At 41.8% G+C, this 25,895-nt stretch overlaps 1 protein-coding gene across 2 annotated transcripts in view; it reads left to right on the plus strand.

Annotated features, from left to right (window-relative positions):
• GRK5 (G protein-coupled receptor kinase 5) overlaps positions 1–25,895 on the plus strand; it is a 179,136-nt gene that overhangs the window by 91,833 nt on the left and 61,408 nt on the right. For both annotated transcript variants that reach the window (XM_063132734.1, XM_063132733.1), the window contains exon 4: positions 14,236–14,313. In XM_063132734.1, coding sequence (XP_062988804.1) covers positions 14,236–14,313 — 78 coding nt within the window. The remainder of the gene's footprint in view (positions 1–14,235; positions 14,314–25,895) is intronic.

Consider the following 25,895-nt stretch of genomic DNA (forward strand, 5'->3'; position numbering starts at 1 on the left):
CTTTGTAGCCTATTCACAATTTTCTTCTTGGTGTGTGTCTGTGTGTGTTTGTATCAGTGGTCGTATACCGCTTCATATACATACATATTGTGAGTGAGTCTCTCTCTCTCTCTCTCTCTCTGATTGATTTAATATCTTTCAAGACTCTCAGTTCACAAGGATCCCCAATAAGGATTACATTAAAAGATATGTAAAAACATTTTATTTATCTGCCTGTGTTTTGAGATCTCCTGATGAAACTCTTCTTCAGTTGCCTTTTTCATGCACTACAGAACAACAATTGATAGGGCTTCTTGGTTGTGGCACCCGAGATATGGAATGCCCTCCCTAAAGAAGTGTGCCTGGCACCCACATTACATTAGTTTAGGCTCCACAGATTAAGAGATTTTTATTTCCCCAGACGTTTTAATTTGAGAAATTTTTCGGCCTGCTGTATGTTTTTAATTGTTGCCTCATTTCATTGATGTTACGATTTTTATTTTTGTATGTTCTAATGTTTTTGATAAATATGCTGTTCACTGCCCTGGAATCTATTGGAGGAAGGACAATATATAAATATTTTAAATAAATACGTAAAATAAATAAACCCAGACCTGTAAAAGAACATTGTGCATATTTGAGCTCTCAAAGATCTCTCTGGTGTCAATCAGCTGTGTGTGGCAAAATTAATTCCTTAATTTAAAAGAATATATCTTCCATCATGAAATTGTTTTTATGGGGTGTCTGCCATGGGTAGAGAGGAAATGAGCCAAGAGCATTATTTTCCTAAGGAAAACCAAATGTAATCCAATTGTAAAAGTTCCAGACTAGTGAATTTACATTCTGTACGGTAAAACTGCCAGGTACCATCATGCAGCTATCATGAATAAGCTCTGAAAATGTTGCTTTGACAGGTTTGTGGGTTAGTTGGCCCATTTCCATGTGAAATGCTGAAGCTGACTTTGGCTTTTGCATTGGATATGTGTGGAGCCAAATGAATGCAAACAGCATATTCTTTCAGATGAATTGGATGTGGGCATCCTCTTCCCCCAAAAGTAGAATCTTTCATTGTATATAAACATCCCAGTCTACTGCATTTGACCTACACCTACGGCACAGTGGGGTCCCTGCTCCAAGAACCGTTCATAGCATGTTTCTCTATGTCTTTCACATTCCATATTTTGGAATCCTTCCCTTTTTCTGTGCCATTTCTGGCATCTTTATTTCTTATGGAAATAAAAACGAAAGTTGGTGGAAGCAATAAGTGAAAGAAAAGAGAGTGTTAGAGGAGAGGGAGAGATAAAATGGAGGGGAGCAAATGAAGTAATATGAAAATTAAGTTTTTTGAAATGATTGTAAATCCTGACTAAGCCTTTAAGAAGAAACCAGGAAGATCTGGAATTCAGCAGTTTGTGTGTGTGTATATAAGTACAGTTGAAGCAGTGATAAATCAAAACTTTTGGTATCTGCAATTGAAAAGTTCAAAATCGATTTGGTTTTGTCCCCTGTAGCTCTGCATCAGTGTAACCGTATAAAGATATCACTCTCACTGATCTAAATTTCTAAAAGTTTTGAAAGTTTACTCAAAGCAGGAAAGCTTCAAATTGTTCCCATTGTTACATAAGAACACAGGGACTTGCCTTACACCAAGACAGACCATTGTCTATCTAGCCCACAGTTGTCTGTGCTGACTGGCAGTGGCTCTCTAGGGTCTCAGACCAGAGTCTCTCCCAAATCTACCTGGGGCATGTCTACACCATGCCTATATCCTGATGTAGTCCTTGGATCATCCCAGTGCATCCACATTACGCACAGGGATGATCCTGGGGGCAACCCGGGACTAGCAAGGACTTATCCCGGGATATCAGGAACCGTGGAAAACCCGACTTTTCTGCGGTTCCAGGACCATCCTGTGGAGCGCGGCCATGTGGCCGCTGCTCCCGGGTTGTCCTGTCCTCCCCGTGAGTAACGGGGACCGTTAAATGGGCACGGAGTGGCACGGCGGCAGTCCATGCCCATTGGGGGTGGGGAGCAGGGGTGGGGTTTCTTTTCCCCTTACCTTTGGCGCTGGAGCACAAATGTGCTCCTCTTGTTGTTGTTTTAAAAATGGCAGCTGTGACGTCCTTCCGGGACATCGCGTAGCCATCTAGACATCCATGGAGGATCGTGGAAGCTGGTAAGTCCTCGATCCTCGCCCTACACCCTTGTGGTGTAGACATGCCCCTGGAGAAATAAGGAATTGAACCCAGGACAATCTTCATGCAAAGCATGTTCTCCCTCTGGGCTACAGCCCCTTCCCTGAGTAGTGAGAGCAACAGCTCAAGTAACTACTCTGCCTCTGACAGGTTTCTAGACAAATGTATATTCATATAGCCACAGATGTGGGTCTTGTTCAAGACAACATAGAGATAACAAGATGATGATCTGCAAATTGAATACATATGGGGAAGATGGCGAGTGAATAGAGTATGTTCAGCAAAATCCAATGTACCAAAGAAGCTGCCAGCTTACACCCTCTCTGCTATATTTACTTTTCATGCAAGCTAGGCACCCTAGTTTGGGAATGATCCATGCAGAATATGTGATGCATAAAGATATACAAAGGTGAATGAAGAAGACATATCGCCTCTTCCAAATGGTTTTAAAGCATGTTCAACCACATCTAGAGAAAACTGGATATGTTGCAGTTACAATTTTACAGTCTTGAGGCTGAAAGCAATACATGGTCCCATCAATAAACCTTTGCCTAGAACAATTTCCCAGTAGAAATCTGTGATGGGCCAGAAGTTGTGACATTAATTTTCTTCTAGCCTGAGGGCAGTAGATATGGAGATGCCATTATTAAGAGGTCCAAGGGGGTGGTAAAAAATGAACTAGCTGTGCTTATGAGTTTAAAAAGATACCACATCCTTTTCTGCAGTAATACTATAGCCCCTGCTCCCTTTGTTTTCTGTCTTGGTCCTTGATAATTTGGGCTATTGTGGCATGATTCTGGCTGCATAGTTTAAACATGTGCGTTGTCAGCCATTCTGTGTAGGGATACAGAATTCTTGCACCTCAGGTCCCAGTATGTGAAGTTTTCCATTCTCCTAAACAAAGTTAAAAACTCACACAAGGGAGTTTTATATGGCAGTAAATGTCCTAACACATCCCGAGAAGAAGTGTGCTGTATTATTCAGTGTCTGTGGGGCAGACGTCTTTGACTTAACCCAGGCCCTCCTTGCACCAGTACAACCTGTTAATTCACCATGTTGAGGATATTTTGGCTGCCTTACAAGAGCATTTCTTCCCCCCGCCCAAAAAAACCCACCCATCTGAAATAGCACAATAATTCTTTCTATAAGCATAACCAGGGCCCAACAGAGCATATTTCATTGTATATTGCTGAACTTGGATGTTTGATGCAACACTGCAGTTTTCAAAATATGAAGGAGTTGCTGCGTGATTGCCTGGTTTTTGGCCTATATGATGAGGCCCTGAAAAAGTGCCTGTTGACAAAAAGTCAGCTTACATTCCAAGAAGCACTAAAGGAAACTCTGGCTAATGCAGATGTGATGTGATGATGTCTGAAAGGGGTGCCTGGTTGTTTGACTGGAGGATGCATTCCAGAAGCACCGGAAATGTGTCCTTCAAGCCCCTCCTCTGCACCAATCCGGGCTTCTTCGTGGCCAGCGCAATGTCGTCAGCCAAGGAAAAAGAACTAGATCAGTGTGGGGGAGGCCCAAGTTTCCCAGACATTATAATAAAATTTGAAATTTGCTCCCGGACTTCGGATTGCCCCCCCATTTCTGGACTTTTCCAAGGGAAACCGGACATATGGTCACCCTAGTCAACATCTGAATCAGATGAAACTGTGTTTGTCAAGTCCATCCATGATCTCTGAATGCACTGGAGATGTTCAGGTGGCAGGACATGATTAGCCACTGGCAGCCCCAGAAACCAGGCAAGAGCACTTGGGCCTAGATCCTGTTAGGGATTAACGTAACCCAGAGCCCAGGGAAAAGTTGGGTGCTTTTTCATCAACTCCAGTGCACAATGAGCACCAACCAAACCATTCTATGGCTCACATGCCAGTATCTTCCAAACCATGTGACCTAGCAGGGAGGGATGTAGTGAATTGGCCCTCCTGGCCAGCCATACCAGGAATTATGCTTTCAGTTTCTGTTCAGCATTATCCACAGCAAAGTGCCACCTGGCCTGTTTTCGATAAGCTTTCTTAAAGTTGTTGTGGTTTTACAGCTTCTGTTCACCTCAAGTGGATTCCATGATTCACCTCAAGTGGATTCCATTCTAGCATTTTAGAAGTAATGGAGGCAAGACCTCAGTGGGTGATGGTCTGATATCTAGAACTCTGACCTTTTTTTTTTTCTTAATCGTCCTTATATCCAGTTCACATGAACCCCACTCATTGCTCTTACTTTAAGGTCAGTATTGATTTGTGTTACATAGTGATAAATCATGGCCTTGTCCAGTTGATGTGATTTTAAGTGGTTTTTTGAGAAAGCCCTTCATAGAAAAATCTACATTTTGTTCTTTTACTTTGAAGGGCTAATATCCCACCCTAAGATTTTATCATCACTCAGATTAGAAATGGAGACGATGCTTCCCACATGCCCACATTTCCTTTCGGAAGGTGAGGTTGCTAGATTAAACAGTTATCGCTTGAATTCTAATGACTGAATTAATCATTTTGCCTTTTTTGCATGTTGGAGATCTAAGATAAGAGTCAGGCTCAGTTACCCTTCTCTGGAGGCTCGCCCTGCATTCTCACTGTTCCCTTGCACTTTTTAATCCATAGCAACAGCTAGGTCCTCGTTTTCCACAAAAGTGGAGGAACTCTCAGCATTTGAGCAAGAGCTGCATAGATTCCCCAAAGTTGGTCTTTCTCTTCCTTGGCTTTTCCGCCATGGTAATGCTGGCCTCTTGAAAACGCCACACTTTTTATTGGGACCTGCAAATATACCATAGCATAGGTGAGCAGACAGTTTGCAGTGCCTTGGAAAATATAACTGTTCTGGGTTATTACTACGTAAACTGTGGTGACTGCAGGAAACCACAGATATATCATGTTTGTACTATAGAATGTCTAGCATGAGCTACCTGGGCTGGTATCGCAGCATTGCCTGGGCTTCTTATCAACAAATCCAGCTCTTGCTGGATAGACCACACCTATCTACTCAGTGTTTACCTTCATGTCTCTTGAATTAAGAGCTTTAAATGTTAAGTTTTTAGATCTTGTTTAATAACGATTTAGATAGTATGGTGGGGCAAAAATTACATTGTGTACATTTAAATTTTAATTGGTTATTCATGTCAGTTTACTCTTTGAGCTCTTATTTATATTTCTTTTAAATATATACTCCAGCCTATCAGATTAGCTTTCTCAGCAGTTTATAGTTTAATTAAAAAAAGAGAGAGATGCTTATTCAGAAGCAGGTCCCACAGAGTTTAGCAGCAGATTTTGCTTCTAGGTAGCTATAAGAATTTCAATCCAAAAATTAACTCTTCACTTATGCTTCAGCCTTTATTCTTGACTAAAACCTGAAATTTGGCTCCATCAGGGACTGCTGCAGGTTTTAGTGGTCCTTGGGCAACAGAATATCAGCATCTCCCTTTGATGTGAAATCACTCCTTCCTCCCCTAGCCAAACCTCTGCCCTCCCTGGGCAACTTGTGACTCTCCAGATGTTTTGGCCCACAACTCCAGTCAACCCCAATCAGCATAGTCAATGATGAGGGATCATGGGAGTTGTTGGCCAAACAACTAGAGCTGCACAAAATTAGGGATGTTGCGAGAGTCCGCGGCGGGGGTGGAGTCTGACAGGCTCACCCCTGCCCAACCTCCTGTATCTTACTTGCTGAGCCACAGGGTGCTCATGGGCCCACTCACTGAGCAGCTGCACACCCAACGAGCAGGTCCTGCAGCCGCCCGTCCCCATATAAAGCTGCCATTTGTGTAGAAATGGCGAGTCGGAGTTTTCCGTAAAAGTAATGTTGCTGAAATGTTGCGGCCGTAAAGGGGCCATTAATGCAACATTACAAGTGTGAATGCTCAGTTGGCCCTTTCCCCTCAGAAGGAATACAAATCTTCCCCGACATGGCAAGCCCTTATTGTCAGATAAAAGGCTTTTGATTTTCATTGGTTGCCTTCTATAATGTTTTGTAAAAAGAAATAAAAAGTAACTTAAATATAAGCAGAAAATGCACACATCAAATCAAACAACCAGAATAAGTTGACCACCACACTGTTAGAAATGCAGCTTCATTTCTGTGTATTGCAACAAACAAGCACATTGACTTGTGGAGTCTTAAACTAAAAAAAACCCACAGTAATACATAACTGCCCCCCCTCCCAAACAAATGGCTTCAATATTGCTGAATGTTTATATCTGTGGGTGCATGCAGAGAAACAAACTTGTTCCATGTTTTTTCAGCAGTGGTCCTACATTCATAACTCAATATGAATAAACATTTTAAAAATGTCAGTGCAAAGAAGGTTCACCACTATTATATGTAGATTGTAGGGACTTAGCACTGTAGCCCAGCAGTGTGTGTATTATGTCAGCTGTTTAATGTTTTCCATTGTTGTTATACTCATATTATTGGAAGGCGCTGGCTGAGAGAGAGTGGCGTATGGCCATCCTGTAGTGTAAGTCCAGTGTTATCTAGTCTCCTGGCATGTTGGGTTTTATTATTATTATTATTATTATTATTATTTATTTATTTATATAGCACCATCAATGTACATGGTGCTGTACAGAGTAAAACAGTAAATAGCAAGACCCTGCCGCATAGGCTTACAATCTAATAAAATCATAGTAAAACAATAAGGAGGGGAAGAGAATGCAAACAGGTACAGGGTAGGGTAAGCAGGCACAGGGTAGGGAAAAACTAACAGTAGAAAGTAACAGTAGAAGTCTGCACAACATCAAGTTTTAAAAGCTTTAGGAAAAAGAAAAGTTTTTAGTTGAGCTTTAAAAGCTGTGGTTGAACTTGTAGTTCTCAAATGTTCTGGAAGAGCGTTCCAGGCGTAAGGGGCAGCAGACGAAAATGGACGAAGCCGAGCAAGGGAAGTAGAGGCCCTTGGGCAGGCGAGAAACATGGCATCAGAGGAGCGAAGAGCACGAGCGGGGCAATAGTGTGAGATGAGAGGGGAGAAATTAGTTCTGCAGTTAGAAAAAAAGAGGGAGAAGCAGTGGGAGAACATGGGAAGGTTACAAGTAGAAGGCATCATCAGCTGAACCCTCTGTAAAATTCTCTGATGAAGCAGGAAGAGATGGTATGATAAAAGTCTCATCTGGAAGCACCCAGTGCCTTAAAATGCTGCAGTAGACGTTAATTACCACCACTACTCTGAGCACTTTCTGCCAGGGGCTGCTTTGGTTTTCCACTCAAAAACACCTTGCACAAAACACACCTCAGGTCATAGGTCAGTTTAATTCAATTGCTTCCTCTAAAAATTTGTTTGCAGCTCACATCCAGGGTTCAGTTGCAGTCAGAAGCCTGATGTCCCATTGCCACGTAAAACTGTTAAGGATAAGAGAAAAGGAAGTACCAAACGAAAGAGAGGAATATAATAATGAATATTGCATTAAAAAAACACCACATACACCAGTTGATGAAGGGTACCTACAGCCTTCCTAAGTAAAATGAGCATTACTTAATTGGACAGTGCGATGTGATACATGTTTATTTACTTCTACTGTGTTCTCTGAGGCTTACTCACAGGAATGTTTACCTAGAATTGCAGCCTTAGACTTCTTACAGTGTGTAATTGTCTTACCTTTTATTTAGCCTTTGAGGGTTGAAATACACGTTACATGCAAACCGTCTTAGACAAGGCTGGGGAATGTGTGGCCCTTCCGATGTTGTTGGACTACAGCCCTCATCATTCCTCACCATTGGCTATGCTGAGTAGGGCTGATGGGAGTTGTAGTCCAACAACATCTGTGTAGCCAAACTTTCCCAAGCCCTGATCTAAGAAAACCCAAAGTTCTGTTTCCTATCTATAAAGCAACTTTGAAAGGAGTGAAAATTAGAAGAAGGGGGAGGGGTTGGTCAACTCCTTCCCAACCAATCATGTGATTTACACAATGAATAAATAATTTACATACTATACAAATGAGTCTGTCTGGATTTGGGGGACAGGTGTATGGCAACCCTCAGATCTAGCCATTTCGAATGTAAATGCAATTGATGTGAAATTTGTTTTAGCAATCTGTAAACCATGTCCTATATGAGATCACCAGATTTCTACAGTGATAAATATATACTTTGAAAGGTAGTGAGGGGAGCAAACTGAGACATAATTATTGGGTCACGCTTGTATTGGATTGCATTTTGAATTATTTTGCTGCTTAGTAATCTTTGGCTCTTTCTGGGGCTGTACAGTGATAGAAGCTGAAATACAAATATTCTTTCTTCGTATTAGAAATCCTTTGAATATCCATAGTTTCTTTTAACATTGCTGCCACCTACCACCCTTGCTTTGCAATGATAATAAATTGTGACAGCTGAGATAAGACTTCAGGTTTTCTAACTTTTTTTAACTAGCTCTTTTATCCATGCATTTTTATTCTTCAGAATCAGTTCAAAAAGGTGGGCGTGGGAGGACGGAATAAATGTTGTTAGGATGCCATAAACATTCTTGCATGTTCATGCTTTCAAGATGCAAAACGACCTGTAGTCAGATAGTATCTAAATGGACAGGAAATTGGATGAAAAAGCTTTGCAAATCCCCTTTGATTCAGGTTTATGGGTATATAATTGGCTCATTCCCATACAGTTATGGTAGTGGAAGGTTTGCAGTCATGTATTTTCACAGTCAGTGCATTCTTTATCTGAAGCATGGTTATCTCAAAGTTGATTTCACAGTTGCTGCTTAACAAGAAAGGTCTAATTGTATTGCTGTGCTCTTGGCACCCTGGACTAACATTAAAATAACAGCAGCTGAGTCCTGGCTTATATCATATGGACCCTTCAGAGGCGGTGCAAAAAGAACATGCCATCCCACTTTCAGTGTGGTGAAATGCCCTTGGAAATACCACCACATTTAGTATGCCAGAGAGGAGGTTGGTTATCATGCTCTGAAGTGAAGAAGGTGTTACTTTATGCAGTTAAAGCATTCCATTATCCATATTTTCCAGGGCCCACCATGTCAAAATTTGGCCCAAAGTATTAGGTTCTCTGTACATTTTCCTTATGGAGTATAATTTTGATGGAGGGGGTTGGGCTGGTGCAAATGGACTGGTTCCATTTCACTTTTGACACATTGGTTCATTTCTGAAAGCCCTACAGTGTAAAGTTCACATCACCATACAAACATGAGAAGCTTCCTTTTACTAAGTCAGACCATTAGTCCAGGGGTCCCCAATCTGTTTGGACCCGTGGACAAATTTGGGATTTTGAGAAACTTCTTTGAGCACCACCACAAAATAGCTCCGATGAAGGAGGTGACTAGTTACATAATGGCTTCTGTGGGAGCTTGGATAGTCAAAAGAGTGGGGGGAAGAAAGAGCAGGGCTGGAGGCTGGGCGTGGAAGGAAATAGAGGGTAAAGGGGAGAGAGAGAGAGAGAGAGAGAGAGAGGCTAGGTGCTGTAAGGGAGAAAAAGAAGGCTAGGACAGAGAAGGGAGAGAAATACTGAGCAAAGGGGTTGGGTGGAGGAAAATAGCAAGGCTAGAGGCTGGGAGTGGGGAGAGAGAGAGAGAACAAAGGTGAAAGGGGGAAGGTCTGTGGGGACAGAAGAATATTGGGAAACAACTCTTCCCTTCTCTTCCTGCCCACTGAACAGCTGATCAGCAGCAGGTTCAGGAACAGGAAGCAGAACCTGGCACCCTAATATTTTTCAAGTTTTTTTCAAAACAATTTTTTTTTAACAGGGCAGGAGTGGAGAGCTTTGCGGGCACCATTGGAGGTCCCCTCAGGTGCCATTTAATCCATTGTCTACAATGACTGACAGCAGTTCTCCAGATTTTTAGACAAGTCTCCCAGCACTACCCAGAAATGACTGGCATTGAAATTTGATTTGCATACATAGCATGTGTTTTGCCATTGTATTACATAGCCCTTCCCATCAGGCCTTTTGTGGAGGGCAATGGAGGCCACAGGTCTCAAACTCCACTCAACGTTAACAAACAACAGTACATTCTGAGAATAAAAGGAAGGAGATTCTGGTCCTCTGAGCTTCTTAAGAAGCTCCTAAGGACCTGCTTTCAGAACTGGATAATTCACGCATTAGTCTAGAATGTGCCATCAACCTCCCCGTGTTGTTGTTTTTGAAAAATGATGTGCAGAAAATCTTGAAATTTGTATGCGTGGTCAGGTCCATATAGGTATACATTTAACTTCAGTAGATATGTGCCCGTTCTTGAACTAATTCTGTAGCTGCCATTTTCTGAGATGGCCGATATGCAAATGTGACAGTCATGAACAAGTGCATGTAGAAAGCTCATTTTTGTGGCAAAATTGAGTTCTTTGCTGTCAAGATTGATAGAACTACATGGTCATCAAATCTTGGTAAACAAATCTTCTGGTAAAGGCATGAGGGTCTTAGATGATTCCAAAACACAATCCACTTCCTCCCAGATGAAGTCCACCTTGATTTAGCTTTGTGTAGTCTTTTCCCAAGAGATGGAGTGACTTTATGATAGCAAGGAATGGTCCTTAGATATATCATGTAATGGAATGGAGGATGATCAGTGAATTAGTCTATTCAGAAGCTTGGAAAAAGTACTGTAAAACACTGTAGTTTTGAGTCCTTCTGCTTAGACTAAGCCCTGCTCAGAGTAAATCTCTCATGCTCCAGGCAGTAGCTTCTGAAAATCCAGAAAGTTTTTGTCCCTCCCTGATACTCCCAGTTGCAAGGTTTTTTGTTTTTGTTTCTTTAAACTGCTTTTAAGTTCTCTGTGGTATTCACATGTGAGTAAAGTGCTGAGTCTAAGCCTGTTTAGCAATTTAGTCTGTGAGTAAGGACTTATTTCTCCATAATTGCCACTACTAAGTTGCTGTTAACAGCTACTTGATACCCCAAAATTCCCCACAAGCTGTGGGGGAGAACTGCTTCAAGTTTCAGGACCACCCTGTTTGTCCCACCAAAGTTGGCTATTCCTCCCTTGTTAATCAGGACATGAAGTTTCTTTCACAAAAGCAGTCTAGGCAGGCGCTTTCATTAAAATAAATGATAGCTGGTAGTTTATTGTGGGTTTGCCTAACGTGTCTTACACATTGCACCCCTGATGTATCAGAAAGAAAGAAAAAATGGACTCCATATTAGTGTAATACTTTTATTGCAGCAATCAACAGATCACAGAAATATGCCCTTTATTTGAACATGCAGACTTCACCATCAAGTCAGTTTTTCCTCCTCCTTCCACCAAAGCTGGGTTTTTGTTTTTTTGTTTTTTGGTAACAACTTGCCTGATGGAGAGATCTGGGGATCTCGAAAACATGCACATTTTTTGTGATTTGTTTGGGTTGGCCTAATAGAAGTATAACACTACTGTTGATTTTGAAGCTTGTTCGCCTTCTCCATAAGAATTTCAGGAAGGATAGAATTTCTACCTGACACATCTCTGAGGTAGTCTGACCAGTACCATCCAGTTGTTGTTTAGGTGACAACAAAGCTGTACACGTAACCCTGACTGTTTTGCTGACTGTCAAAATTCAGCTTTGCTCTTTTAAAAATTTAAAGCAGTGATGTCAAGCTGCCAAAACTTCAGCATTTATGATCAATATAGGGCAGGTTCATCACATTTGCGTCCAGCTACACAGCAGTGCAGCCGGGTAATTTTAGAACCTGGATGTAATGGTCTTGCTAGTAGTCAAGTGAAATGTGTCTGCATTAATCTCCTGCACTGTCAAGCTCCCAAACTACACTCCACACATACACATTTAAAAGGCTCAAGAACCAGAATATTCAAAAGTGCCAAAGCTTGATGCTTGGATGGATGCAGGAGAGTAATGGCCTATTTATGTATTGCATTTCTATACCGCCCAATAGCCAAAGCTCTCTGGGCGGTTCACAAAAGTTAAAACCATCAAATACAAATCAAAGTATAAAAACACAATATCAAAGTACAATATCAAAGCACAACCAGGGTTAAATTGAGCAGCAATGCAGAGATTTATACAGATGTAAAATACAGGTTTAAAACAGCAAAGTTAAAAGTCTAAGATGATAAACTGTTAAGGTCCTGGGAAAATAAGAAGGTCTTCACCTGGCATTGAAAAGACTATAATGTAGGTGCCAGGTGAACCTCTCTAGGAAGCTCATTCCACAGCCAGGGTGCCACAGCAGAGAAAGCCCTCCTCCTGGTAGCCACCTGCTTCACTTCCTTTAGCAGGGCCTCATGGAGAAGGACCCCTGAGGATGATCTTAGGGTCCGGGCAGGCACATATGAAAGGAGGTGTTCCTTTAGATAACCTGGCCCAAGCCATTTAGGGCTTTGAATGTAAATATCAGCACTTTAAATCAGACTCGAACCTGGACTGGCAGCCAGTGAAGCTGGAAAAGGACTGGTATAATGTGGTCTTGTTGGCCAGTCTCTGTTAACAGTCTTGCTGCCCTGTTTTGTACCAGCTGAAGTTTACAGACCATTTTCAAAGGCAGTTCCACGTATAACGCATTGCAGTAATCCAGACAAGAGGTTATCAGAGTATGGGTAACTGTAGCTAGGCTATCTCTGTCCAGATAAGGGTGCAGATGGTATATCAGCCTAAGCTGATGAAAGGTGCTCCTTGCCACTGAGTCCACCTGTGCCTCAAGTGACAATTTTGGATAGCTGGATAGATGAACCACCTGCAAACAATACCTCCATCTTGTCTGGATTGAGTCTCAGTTTGTTGGCCCTCATCCAGTCCATTACTGTGCTCATTCAGAACAGCCACTGCCTCACCTGGGTTTGATGAAAAGGAGAGGAAGAGCTGGGTGTCATCTGCATATTGATAACACCTTAGCCCATATCTCCGGATAACCTCTCCCAACAGTTTCATGTAGATGTTGAACAGCATAGGGGATAAAATAGAGCCCTGTGGAACTCCATGGCCTAGATGCCATGGCGCAGAGCGATAATCCCCCAGCACCACCTTCTGGAATCGGCCATCCAAGTAGGAGTGGAACCACTGCAACACAGTGTCTTCAAGTCCCAGCCCAGACAACCTATCCAGAATGATACCATGGTTGATGGTATCAAAAGCCACTGAGAGGTCCAAGAGAATCAACAGGGTTGCACTCCCCCTGTCCCTCTCCTGGCAAAGGTCATTCTACAGGGTGACCAAGGCAGTTTCTGTTCCAAAACCAGTCCTGAAGCCCAATTGAAATGGATCTAGATAATCCATTTCGTTCAAAAGTGCCTGCAGTTGTCCTGCAACCACACGCTCAAGCACCTTGCCCAGGAAGGGGATGTTAGCCACCAGCCTATAATTTTTAACATCCTCCAGGTCCAGGTTAGGCCTATCTGTGCCTGTGTGAGAGAGAAAGTGACCAGATACAAAGAGGACAGGGCTCCTGCAGCTTTAACTGTTGTGATGAAGAGAGAATTTCACCAGGTGCTGCATGCATACAAATGACACCTGCTGAAATTCCCTTTTCTATATAGGTGTTAAAGATACAGGAGTCCTGTTCTCCTTTACATACGGTCACCCTATTTATACCAAAACTCATCATTGACCCATCTAGTCTACTGTTGTCTACTCTTCTTGGAGGTGATTCACCAGGATCTCAGGCAACATTCCCTTTTTTACCTGGCAATTCCAAGGACCCTAAGACTTTTTGTTTGCAAAAAGTATGTGCTCTGCCTTTGAACTATGCTACCACCCCATGACTGTAGTAGTACAAGGAATGAAGGAGATTGTATGAGATTTTTGTGTATTTATTTTCATCCAGAATCTGCCACCATGCCAACCCTGCTGTTTCCCTGGCCTGGCATATGGGCTATAGAGGATCAATATGTGTGCCTTGTGGTTTGTGGGGGGGAAATATCCATGACCACAGAAAAGAAAAAAATGATTGGCACATGTACCGTACATACCCAGAGCTTGTGCACGGATTCATTATCACAAAGCCATGAACTTGTCTGGAGTCAGATGGTCTTGAGGCTAAATGTTTGGTTTTTGATGCAATGAGCTGCAGCATATGAACTCCAACAGAAGTCTGCAGATGGTTCACCAGATTCTTAGAGTGCAACAATCTGCTCTGAACATTTCCAAAATGAAACTCTAAAGCATCACTGTTGATCATTTCTCTTTTTCTTTTTCAGGCAGAGTATGAAATTACTCCAGATGAAAAACTGGGAGAGAAAGGCAAAGAAATTGTGATGAAATACCTCATCCCAGAGGTAAGAAACACTTGAAAAGGGTAGTAAGAAAGAAGTGCATCAGGAAAGCTGCAAGCCATGTCTTAGTGTCTTAGTCTAGCAGGTCTTGTAAAATATCCTGCAGGAAACAATATCAGGAGCTGATCTGTAAGTTCAGGAAAATTGCATGGGAAACTGTCCTGGGACTATATCACTTCATGCGAAATCCCATATCCAAAGACGCACACTCCGCCACACACACACAATCAACACTTCCCATCCAAGTGGAGAAGGATTCTAACCTGGCATTCTTCCAGAAATGCTAGTTCTCTATATGCAGGGAATTCTTGATATGCCACCTGTTGTCATATCCCTGCTGTGAAGTATGGTTGTATATTAAATACTCAATGGATAGTGTTTCAGAGTTCTACTGATTTTCCTTTGTTCTGTACTAAAGGCACCTTCTCAAATCCAAACACTTCATACTTTTAAAACAATGACTGACCATATAATGACTTTAATGTTCAACCTAACTCCACAGAGAGTGTTTTTGTCCATGAACAACTGGGCTTATTTCTTTTTTGGTGTTACTCTCCACTATCAAAAAGGAGCTGGAAACCCCCGAAATGGTAGAAACCAGTGTTTACTACAAGGTTGTAATGCATTTCAGGCACCAGGCTCTTCTTCATGAGAGTAGTCACTGACATAAACAAGCTCTATTATCTAGTCCTGGGTTGGCAACATGGTGCCCACAGACACCAGTGAGCCCCAAACACCTTCCTTGGTGCCCACTGAGACACCCTACTCCTTCCAATATTTATTTACAAATATTGGTATATTTTCTTAGTAGTAGTTGGGATTGTTTCAAAGTGAAGAGAAGCCCTTTAGCTGCTGCCATCTTAATTTCCCATGAATGCTTCTGGGCAGCTTACTTGTCCTTTTACTTGTCCTTTGTGACTAGCCATGCCCACCCCGGCAGCCATTTTATGCTGTGCCCTGGACAGTTTCTCAAATTTCTACATGTGCCCACAGGCCCAAAAGGGTTTCTACCTCTGCTCAAGGCATATGGATTCTTCTTTCTAGTCAATAATCCTGAAGTCGTGTTTTGTGCTCTACGTATGTATGGACCTTCTAATAAATTAGGGTGGCCATCTGAAAAGGAGGACAGGGCTTCTGTATCTTTAACAGTTACATTGAAAAGGGAATTTCAGCAGGTGTCATTTGTATACATGCAGCACCTGATGAAATTCCCTCTTCATCACAACAGTTAAAGCTGCAGGAGCCCTGCCTAGCATAACCAGATACAAAAGAGGGCAGCTGCTGAAATTCCCTTTCCAATACAACTGTTAAAAATACAGGAGCCCTGTCCTCCTTTTCATATGGTCACCCTAAATAAATATGGGCTTGACTTTAGCATTTTTTACTCTTTTTTGGTGTTTTGATCTACTTGTGCAATTGGCTTGTATTGCTCTATTACCCACTATGCATCCAGGTTGTACTTTGCACTGTGCACACTGGAAAATGTTAAACTTATTTCTTAAAGATACCATGTCCATGAAAAGCAGACATGTAGCAAGAAATAACCCCATTTGTCTACTTGTTAATACTCCATGCAAAAGAGATATTAAAATGAGGGAGGAGCGATCATATTGAGCAGCACTGCTACCTCCCAATGAGGCAAAGTCCTCTTGATTAGCAGCCACAGATTACTTCTGACATTACCTTCCCTGAGGCGATTTCTAATTTCATTTATGGTGGGGTGAAATGTAGCCCAAATCCTCCCTTTCTATATAGCTGTCACTGATTTTCCTTTCACTCTGGATTAGGGGTCATTACACTTGAGTTGGCTCAAGCACTTAGAATTGTATGTAGGGAATGTGACACCATTTGTTAACCTCTGCTTTAGATCATGGCTATTTGTGTCGGAGCCCATGTTGAGGTGTATCCACTAGATGGCATTCCTAGCAGAACATAAAATCTCATTGATTCAGTTAGACTGCAGCTGGATGGGGTCAACATTATCTTGGCTTTTTCATTTGTTCACTCTTAGTCTCAGTGCAGGAGTCTCTGCCATTAAGCAAGAAGTGCTGAGTTTTGAGTACATGAATTAACCGTTTTTTTTTCATGAGAGTAACTGGGTCCCATGTTCATTGCTTTGATTATTTTTCAGCAGAAACGTGTTTGACCCTGGGAACAATGTGTTACCTTTTTTTAAGCATCCCATTTAAAGTTTAAATGGTACAATATGTTTTGGCAGAGGAAAAGGCAGATTTTTTTGCTTTGTTTTGTTTAGTCAACAGTTTTCCTACCATAAATTTTTCATTGGTTTACGTTTTCTCTCAGGGAGCTCTTTGGAACCTGTTTTCACTTATTTAGTCTGGTTAATGTCAAGTGGATGAGGGTGAGATGCCACTGCTAGAAGTTGCTGAAATCAAGTCATTATGGGCCCTAAAGCTGAGACCCAAACAGGTTTTGTTTTATCAAGTTGGTATTCGACTTTATGGCAGAAGCTGTATCCTTTAGCCGTCCTTCAATCTTGACTTCCAGCTTTCTCTGTGATCTCTCCTCCTAGTTTGTCCTGTAAGCTAATGAGGGACACAAACTGCATATGAGGCTTACTGTTTGGTAATGAGAAATGGCCTGCCTTTTCTTCCACCGCTTTCCTAGCTGGATTTCTCTTGAACTTAGGGAACAAGTGTTGGTGTGCCAAGTACTACTACTACTACTATTATTATCATCATCATCATCATCATCATCATCATCATGATGGATCACACAGCCCAGCTGTGCTTTAAGGCAATAGTTCAGACATTAACAAACAGTCCAGACATCACAGGAATCATAAGGGAGTAGGATACAAACTTCCAGGTTCATGAAATGCTATGTCAAAATGTTAATGTTGTAAAATTTCATGGATGAAAATTGAGGTTTGATTTATGGCATTATTATCTTTAATTCAGGTTCAGCATGATATATTTTCATCATGGAGGAATCCATGAGGAAACCTTTATTCCAAAACTAAAAAATATGTGTGTGCATATGAAAGATTTGTTATCTGGATGCTAGGTTTTATAGTATGGGTGGGGAACCTGTGGCCCTCCAGATGTTGTTGGACTGCCATGAGCCTTAGCCAGCCTAGCCAAAGTTGCAGTTCAACAACATTTAGAAGGCCACAGATCTGCAGCCCTGTTTTATAACAATATCAATATCCTGAACATACCTGATGGGTTTTCCTTTATGAAAGAAACAAAACCGTGAGATTGCTTTGTGTATTTATAAACAGATGCACCTGTGTTGGAAATATATGGAAATATGTGGAGGTATATATGTGGTTCAGACTGTATTGCTTTGAAGGGATAATTTCCTACTATTGCCTAATGATCTGGAGATATAGGGACAGAAATCCTGTGATAACTTCTGGCTTGACCATCATGTTTATACAATAACCATGGTTATTGTATGTGTGCCAAACCATTATATCTGTCTGTCCTTCATTGCCCTCACAGAAAAGATTATACACATACTCGGGCGAGCCTCTTTTCTGCATGGTTAAGAATATTAGATGAGCCTTGCTGGATCAGACCAAGGATGCATCTAGTCCAGCACTCTGTTCTCAGAGTGGCCAACCTGCTGTTGACCAGGAACCCACAGCCAGGACACAAGTGCAGTAGCACCCTCCCACCCATGTTCCCCAGCGACTGGTGTAGATAGGCATTCTGTCTCAGATACTGGAGGTAGCACATAGCTATCAGAACTAGGAGCCATTGATAGCCTTCTCCTCCAGGAATTTATCCAACCACATTTTATTTTTATTTTTTCTTTTTTTTTTTTTTTTTTTTTTTACTTCTTTTTTTTTTATTATTAAATTTTTATTCATTTTCAACACTATATAAACATAGATAAACATTACCAAAATATAACTGAAACAAAAACACAATAAGAAAAAGAAAAACATCAAATATCTGCTGCATACATATTGAATGATTGTTGAGTACAAATATCAAAAACTATTACATATACCTTATCATACTACAACATCTTCGTTCTTAACATAAAAGTGCACCCCCCACCTCGGGATCATTCTTGAGTCCAAAATCTAATCGTTTCTTCTGCTGGTGGTTTCCCACTTCCCTTAGTAAACACAAACACTAGGAACTGTTTCCAAATTCCTTCGAACTCATTTATTTTAGTTACGCCTTTTCTCCACTTAATATTACATGTCAGTTTATCATTAATGGCTATGTCCCAGACTTCTTTGTACCATTCCTCAATAGTATATTCCCCTTGGACCTTCCAGTTCCTAGCTACCATCAGTCGTGCTGCAACCAACAAATTCGATATCAGCTCTATAGTTCCTTTTCCACACTTTATATCTTCAAATAGTGACAGCAATGCTATTTTTGGTGTTTGTTCTATTTTCATTCCCACTATTTCTTCAATTTCTGAGAACACCATCTTCCATAATCTTTGTACATATTTGCATTGCCACCACATATGTAAATACGTTCCTTTTTCCCCACAACCTCTCCAACAATTTGCTGAATGTTGATCACTTATCTTATTCAATCTAACCGGGGTTAGGTACCACCTCCATAGGATTTTAAAATAATTCTCCTTTATTCTTACTGATAAACTTCTCAACACTCTTTGTTTCCATAGTCCCTCCCAGCTCTGTCGCCCTATTTGTATCTTCAAATCTGATTCCCAAACCATTTTCTCTGTATTCTCTCTAAACTCCTTCTCTAACAATATTTTATATATTTCACTCATTAATCCTTTTGAAACTATACTCCCTCCTTTCCCTTCCTCCTTACTTACTACTAATTCTTCAAACCTCGTCATCTTTCTGCACATTCTATTATCTTTAATCCACTTTTTATTCCATTGCTCTAATTGACCATATTCTAGCCAAGATAGCTTCTTCTCCTTTAACAAATTTTCCATATCCTCTCTTGTTTTAATATCTCTTACCCAATCCTTTAATCTTATTTTATTTTTCTCTTTTAATATTTTACATAATCTACCCTTTAGATCCTCTGGGAAATTCTTTAACATTATTATCGGTGCTAGGGGAGAGTTGCTCGGAAGCAGCTTCCCTTTAAATTTACTCCAAATTTCCCATTGAGTCCTCAGGAGTGGATTATCTATACTTCCAACCCACTTTCTTCCTCCGTCTTTAAAAAAAACATTCTCCAAATTCATCTCTACCTTATTTATGGTTTTTTCTTCCATCCAATATAAATCTCCTACTCCCATAATTGCTTCTACAACATGTCTTAATCTATTTGCTACGTAGTATAATTTTATGTTTGGGAGACCCATTCCCCCCTTTTTTTGGCTTAGGTACCAATTATTTTTATTCACTCATCCAACCACATTTTAAAGCCACCTAGGGAGTTTTTAAAGTTATTTTTGTGCAAGTATAACTTTTATGGCTGCATTGTTCCATTGTGGTGGCACTGTGCAATTGTTCACTTCTTCCTAAAGATTTAAAACAAAAAGAACTAACTTGGAGGATGACAGGAAACAAAATCTCTCCCACATAGTAAGTTAGACTTTTTATAGTGTAAACCTATACATATCAGCTCAGAGGTAAATCCCATTAGTTGTCTTGACATTACCATGACATAAATGGACTATGTAAAAAATTAAATAAATAAAATTGTAGAGCAAAGTTGGGAAAAGATGAACAATAACGGTGTAGCATTTATTGAGAGAGGGGGAGGGGCTATCATCTCTCAGCTTAATAAGGCAAGCTTCAACCCATGATTTACTAACTTTGCTTATTCCAAAGCTAGTATCTATAGTTTCCCGGTTTAGACAAAATGGGAAACTATAGTTAATTATAGGCTTCATGGTTTGATTGATCATGCTGTGAAGGAAGGAGAGGAGAAACTACACATATAGGCAAAAGGCGCAGTGATGCATTAGGTAATTTTAGACTCTGGACTTAATGGTCTCTTTTCCCCGCTCAAGAAGATGGTAATGTGTATTACTTCACTAACTTCAAAATGTATACATCTGCTCAACTGTGTTTGCAAACACCTCTTCCCCCCCCCCCCCCCCCCGCACCGCCATTTAATATTTGGTGCCCTGGACTTCTGCTCTGCCTTGACAGCAGGACTATTTATTTTTATTTATTTTATTTATTATTACATTTATATCCTGCCTTTTTTTCCTCCAAGGAACCGAAGGCAGCATACATAATCCTCTTCCTCTCCATTTATCCTCTCAACAACAACCCTGTGAGGTAGGTGGGCTGACAGTCTGTGACTGGCCTAAAGTCACCCAGTGAGTTTCCATGGCCAAGTAGGGACTAGAACCCGGATCTCCCGACTCCTAGTGCAACACTCTAGCCACTACACCACTAGTTAAATGTTTAACAGCATTTAACAGCATATGCTGAGTTTTAACTGACTCAAGAATAGTTGTTTTAAATGGATATTGTTGCTTTTTATACTTTTGGTGGTTTAAAATTTTGTATATTTATTTATTTATTTATTTATTTAAGGATTTTTATGCCGCCATTCAGCCAAAAAAGGCTCTCACGGCGGCTTACAAAAGTATTTCTTGACAGTCCCTGCCCACAGGCTTACAATCTAAAAGACATGAACCAAAAGGAAAGGGGATTGGGAGGGAGGAGGAGGAGGGGGGAAAGGAAAGCAAATTCAGGCACTACAATCTTAGTTGCAAAGTTCAGCAGTTACAGTTGACAGCAGGAGGGAGGGGGCTCTCAGCTGGAGCTGGACCCAGGCACGGTGGAGAGGTGCCTGGCTGCTGCTTCCTCCCTCACTGGTGGCCTCTGCAGAGACAGTTGGTAGCAGGAGGGAGGGGGCTCTCAGCTGGAGCTGGACCCAGGCACGGTGGAGAGGTGCCTGGCTGCTGCTTCCTCCCTCACTGGTGGCCTCTGCAGAGACAGTTGGTAGCAGGAGGGAGGGGGGCTCTCAGCTGGAGCTGGACCCAGGCATGATGGAGAGGTGCCTGGCTGCTGCTTCCTCCCTCACTGGTGGCCTCTGCAGAGACAGTTGGTAGCAGGAGGGAGGGGGCTCTCAGCTGGAGCTAGACCCAGGCACGGTGGAGAGGTGCCTGGCTGCTGCTTCCTCCCTCACTGGTGGCCTCTCCAGAGATATATATCTGTTTTTAATGTTCATTGCAAAAGGCTCATTCGTATCCTGGTTTTTTAAGACAAGATAGTGAGTGTTTCATGAATCCAGGAGATAGGCTGATTCTCTCTTCTGGATAGGATTGCACTCCCTCTGAAAAATCAGGTCTGTAGTTTGGGGTTACTTCTAGATCCATCATTGTCGCTGGAGGCCCAAGCGGCCATGGCAGTTCCGAGTGCTTTTTTACTAGCTTTGGCTGGCTCACCAACTATGACCTCTCTTGGACAGGGACAGCTTGGCCACAGTGGTACGGGAATTAGTCACCTCAAAACTGGATTTTTGCAATGTGCTCTATGGGGGCTGCCCTTAAGGCTGCTCCAGAATTTGATGCTAGTGCAGAATGCTGCAGTTCAGCTATTGTCAGGAGCTGCTCTTTTTCAGCATGCAACTTCTTTGCTGAGGGAGCTATATTGGCCACCTATTCACTACCAGCCCAGGTTTAAGGTTTTATTACTAGTGTACAAAGCCCTGAACAACTTGGGACCAGGATACGTGAGAGAGCGCCTTCTCCCCCACCAACCTGCCTGGTCACTGAGCTCATTAGCGGGCATGGTCCTGGTGGTTCCACATGGATCTACGGAGACATTGGAGTCCATCAGGAGAAGAGGCTTTAGTGTGGTGGCCCCTTTTTGGAACTCCCTGCCCCCGGGAGATCTGGCAGATGCCCACACTGTGCTGCTTCTGGTGCCTCCTAAAAGCAGCTCTTTTCCAGGAAGCATTCCTGAAGTGACCCACCACTGCTTTTTATTGGTATTGGTTTTAAATTGAACAATTTTAATGTGCTGTTTTAATCTGTTTACCTTTTTACTGTTTTATTCCTATGTTCACCGCTCCAGAATCTATTTTAGATATGGATCAGTATATAAATATTGTAAATAAATAAATAGGATCATCCATACTAGAATGTGGTATGGTAACCTGCACTGTTGACCTGTTCAGTAAGTTTGGCTTGGATACAGTTTTGTGAGATGGGTGACATTGCAAATTCAAGGTAGAAAAGGTCAAAAGCATCCTTTTCCTGCTTTTGTGTTCTCATCATTTCAGCAAATGCTCTTTTGGTTTCAGATTTAGCTTCCAGTGTAGAATCAAATCTTAGAGAAAGAGGTGTTTAAAACGATTAAAGCTAGAGTTGCCCCTTGGCTGGAATAGGCCAGGATGAACGCCTCTGTTAGTTGCTCTTTTAAATTCCATGCTGCCTCTGTATGCCATTTTTCTCCTTGCATGTCGGGGTGAGAGTTGCCATCTCTGTTTCCGCTAAATCATTAGCTCATTATCTTCTCCCTCCCAGTATAACTGCTTGTGATCCTTTTGTCTGAAACATACTATACAAAAGCAAATTGATTGGAAATTGCTGTTAAGACACTCTCTATGTGCCATTAGGGCTTATATTCGGACTCAGCTGGGTACTAAAAACATTGTTGAATGGGAGGGCTAATGTGCACTGTTATTGCCATTAATGTACTTTGCAGATTCTGAAGAATAACAACTGCAGCAGCTTTATGATCTGAATTCCTGTTGGTTATCCTTCTCTTCAGGAAATGCATGTAATAATGGAAATGTTTGCAGGAGGTGAACAAGGCAAGGGTGTCATTGAAATCTACCCAGAAGAAGGAGGGTGAAGGAGAGAAATGTGTAGGTTTCTTCAATAAAATGGTTCCCTTTGTTTTTCAGAACAATGATAGGGTGAGGAAGGAAGGGCCTACTCTTAGGAAATTGCCTGATACTTCCAACTGGTACAGCAGCTGAGGAGTGCATGAATGCTTTGTTTCACAGTAGGATTGTAGAGAGATGAAAGGGAGAAATTTTAAAACCTTGTTAACTAAACAGTCACCTTTCTCTGGTGTTTCTAATCCACGTAAATATGGAGGAATATGCTTCTGATAATAATTATGATAAGGCAAGAAGAGTTAATTTCAGCCATGGTTATATCATTGAGGAGGATGAACCCAGGTTTTTGTGGGTTCCAAAATACAAATATGGAACTCTGCAAGCTACCCAGTACCTGCAGCCCACCTGCTACATAGCTCACATGACTCCCAAATTGCTCCACGTATCGTTGCCTCTGACTAAAGTAGCTTCCTGCTCATGCTGACTAATTAAGGCACAACCTGCTATTTGAAGTGGCACCTCGTTGATGTAGGCTAAATGGAGGCATCCAAAAGGTGCATGTTCTCCTCATGGTCAGTGTCCGCTCCAAGTTTTTGAGGGCCCTTGGGCAAGACACCCTCAATGGGACCCTTCCGTCAGTGAGTATCTTCTCACTACCATTATCCCCAGCTGCTATAGTTCCTCCTCCTCTTTCTAATCATTGCTACAAGTTGCTTACTTGACAGGCAGAGAGACACTGAGCAAGTAGGCAATAGCATCTACTGCGCCTCCTCTTCACCATCACCATCTGGTGGGCCAAAGCAAGAAGCAGGTAGACAAGCTGGTTGCAGTGATGAAGAGGAAGAACAACTCCAGGGGTCGGTTGGCAGTGGCCCCCTGCTGGAGTGTGGCACCTTGGCAGGTTCTCAATCATGCCTACTCTTGACATTAGCCCAGCTCACAGTGATGAATCAGAAGGTCACTTAGCTATGATTGGGTAACCAGTGACCATCACGACTAGGGCTTATGTTCCAGCTCTGCTAAAGATATCCCTGGTGTTGGTGCAAATTGATCCATTCTGCTTTTCATTTTGTGGAAAGATAATAATTTCATTCATAGGCAATTTTAATTTTGTATTACGCTGCTCAATTTCTAAGGATGGTGTCCTGTCCCTGGGTTTACTAGTATACTGAAACTTCATTCTCCTTCCCATTCAGCTTTTTTAAATGCTTACTGGGTAAAGAGTTTTTAATTACAATGAATTACAGCTAGGAAGATACACTGAAGTTTGCAAGGAATGCAGTTCTGAGAGGCAAAAGAAAAACTCAAGATGCTTAGCATTAACAACTTTTCCCCTCCTGTGATACTAGACCTCCATGGATTGTTTTTCCCAAACTGCTAACTTCCTCAAGCAAATTCAGCAAACTGGTCAAAAATCCCACCGGCTTATTTTCCATTTAAAGGATGAACTGCTGGCAAGAGCAGATCCACATACGCTTGATTGCAAAAAGGAATATGACTAGATTTTGATGTTGATGTTGATGAAGATGATGATTTAGAGTCCCTACAATTTATGTTACTTAAAATCAATCCCCAGGGGTTCTCTAGCAAGTGGGAACTAGTCACTGGATAGAATTTGGGATGGGGTTTAGTGAAGCATGGCTAAGGTTGTTGCTTGTATTGGTTAGCACAGACGTCCCCAGCCTGATGCCCTCCAGGTGTTTTGGACTATACTCCCATCATCGTTCCCCATTGTCCATGCTGGCTGGGCCTGATGAGAGTTGATTCAAAATATTTGGAGGGCACCAAGTTGGGAAAGGCTGGGTTAGCCAGTTGTGTTATCTCAGTCAGTGGTTTAGTGATAATAATGTCTCAACTATTTCCTGACAAGGGATATTACAGCCCCAGATGCTGTCGTCATCGTCTGCTGTTACTGCTAGTCCTTGGGACTGTACAGAGAAAGTTAGAAATGTGTGGGATATATCTGCTGATCCAAGGGAGCTTTAGGTCCTTTCCAGATAAATGCTTTTTTATTTTATTTTTTTACATAAGTCATGCATAGATGCTGGGAAATGGTCTGTGGTGGGTGTGTGGAGCTTCTACTTTATTAAAACTAAACAGCCCCCAGCATGGTCAGTGCATGAACTGCAAGACTGCTGGAACTGCATTCAAACTGCTCCTTACTTCCCCCAAATCCAGACCTAAGCAAAAGGCTGGAACTAGATTTTTTTGAATGAGTCTTGACTAAAATCTGAGGTAGAGTTGGCAGGGATGTGTAATTCAGGCCTTCTCTATTATTGTACACACACTGTGGAACTCCCTGCCCTGGGGAATCGCTCTCCCTCTCCCCCACTTGCTGGTGTTCTGGCATCAGCAGGAAAGCCCTTTTTTTCTGGCAAGCCAATGGCCTGTCCTATTGTTCAACATTTATTTAAAATCTTTATATACTGTCCTTCGTCTTATGGTACAAGGGCAGCTTACAAAATGAAATTTATTTTAAGCAATCCTAACAAAACCACAGCAACCTATAACATATGATGCGTATGAAACCTTCATTTCAATGAGATTTAACTTTCTGTGGCCTTGTGCTCCGTATCATCCCTGATCCCCACTGGCATTCTGGTTTTGGCAACGGTCCCATTAGCAGTGCTGTTAACCTAATTCCTCACATCAGTTTCCTGTAATCAGGATTTATTGTTAATAAGCATTTTTTTTCCCATCAGTGGAGCTGTGCTGTAATATAGGATGTCACCGGCATCTAAAAAATGAAAAGACCAGCTTGATTAGGGCTCATTTTACTTAGACTCAGTGGCTTTCTCACGGTCTACTCTGGCCCTGTCTTCTAATCCTTTACCCACTGTTTATAAGCCAAAT

Source organism: Elgaria multicarinata, chromosome 8, assembly GCF_023053635.1.
Source record: "Elgaria multicarinata webbii isolate HBS135686 ecotype San Diego chromosome 8, rElgMul1.1.pri, whole genome shotgun sequence".
In the NCBI taxonomy this organism is placed as follows: domain Eukaryota; kingdom Metazoa; phylum Chordata; class Lepidosauria; order Squamata; family Anguidae; genus Elgaria; species Elgaria multicarinata.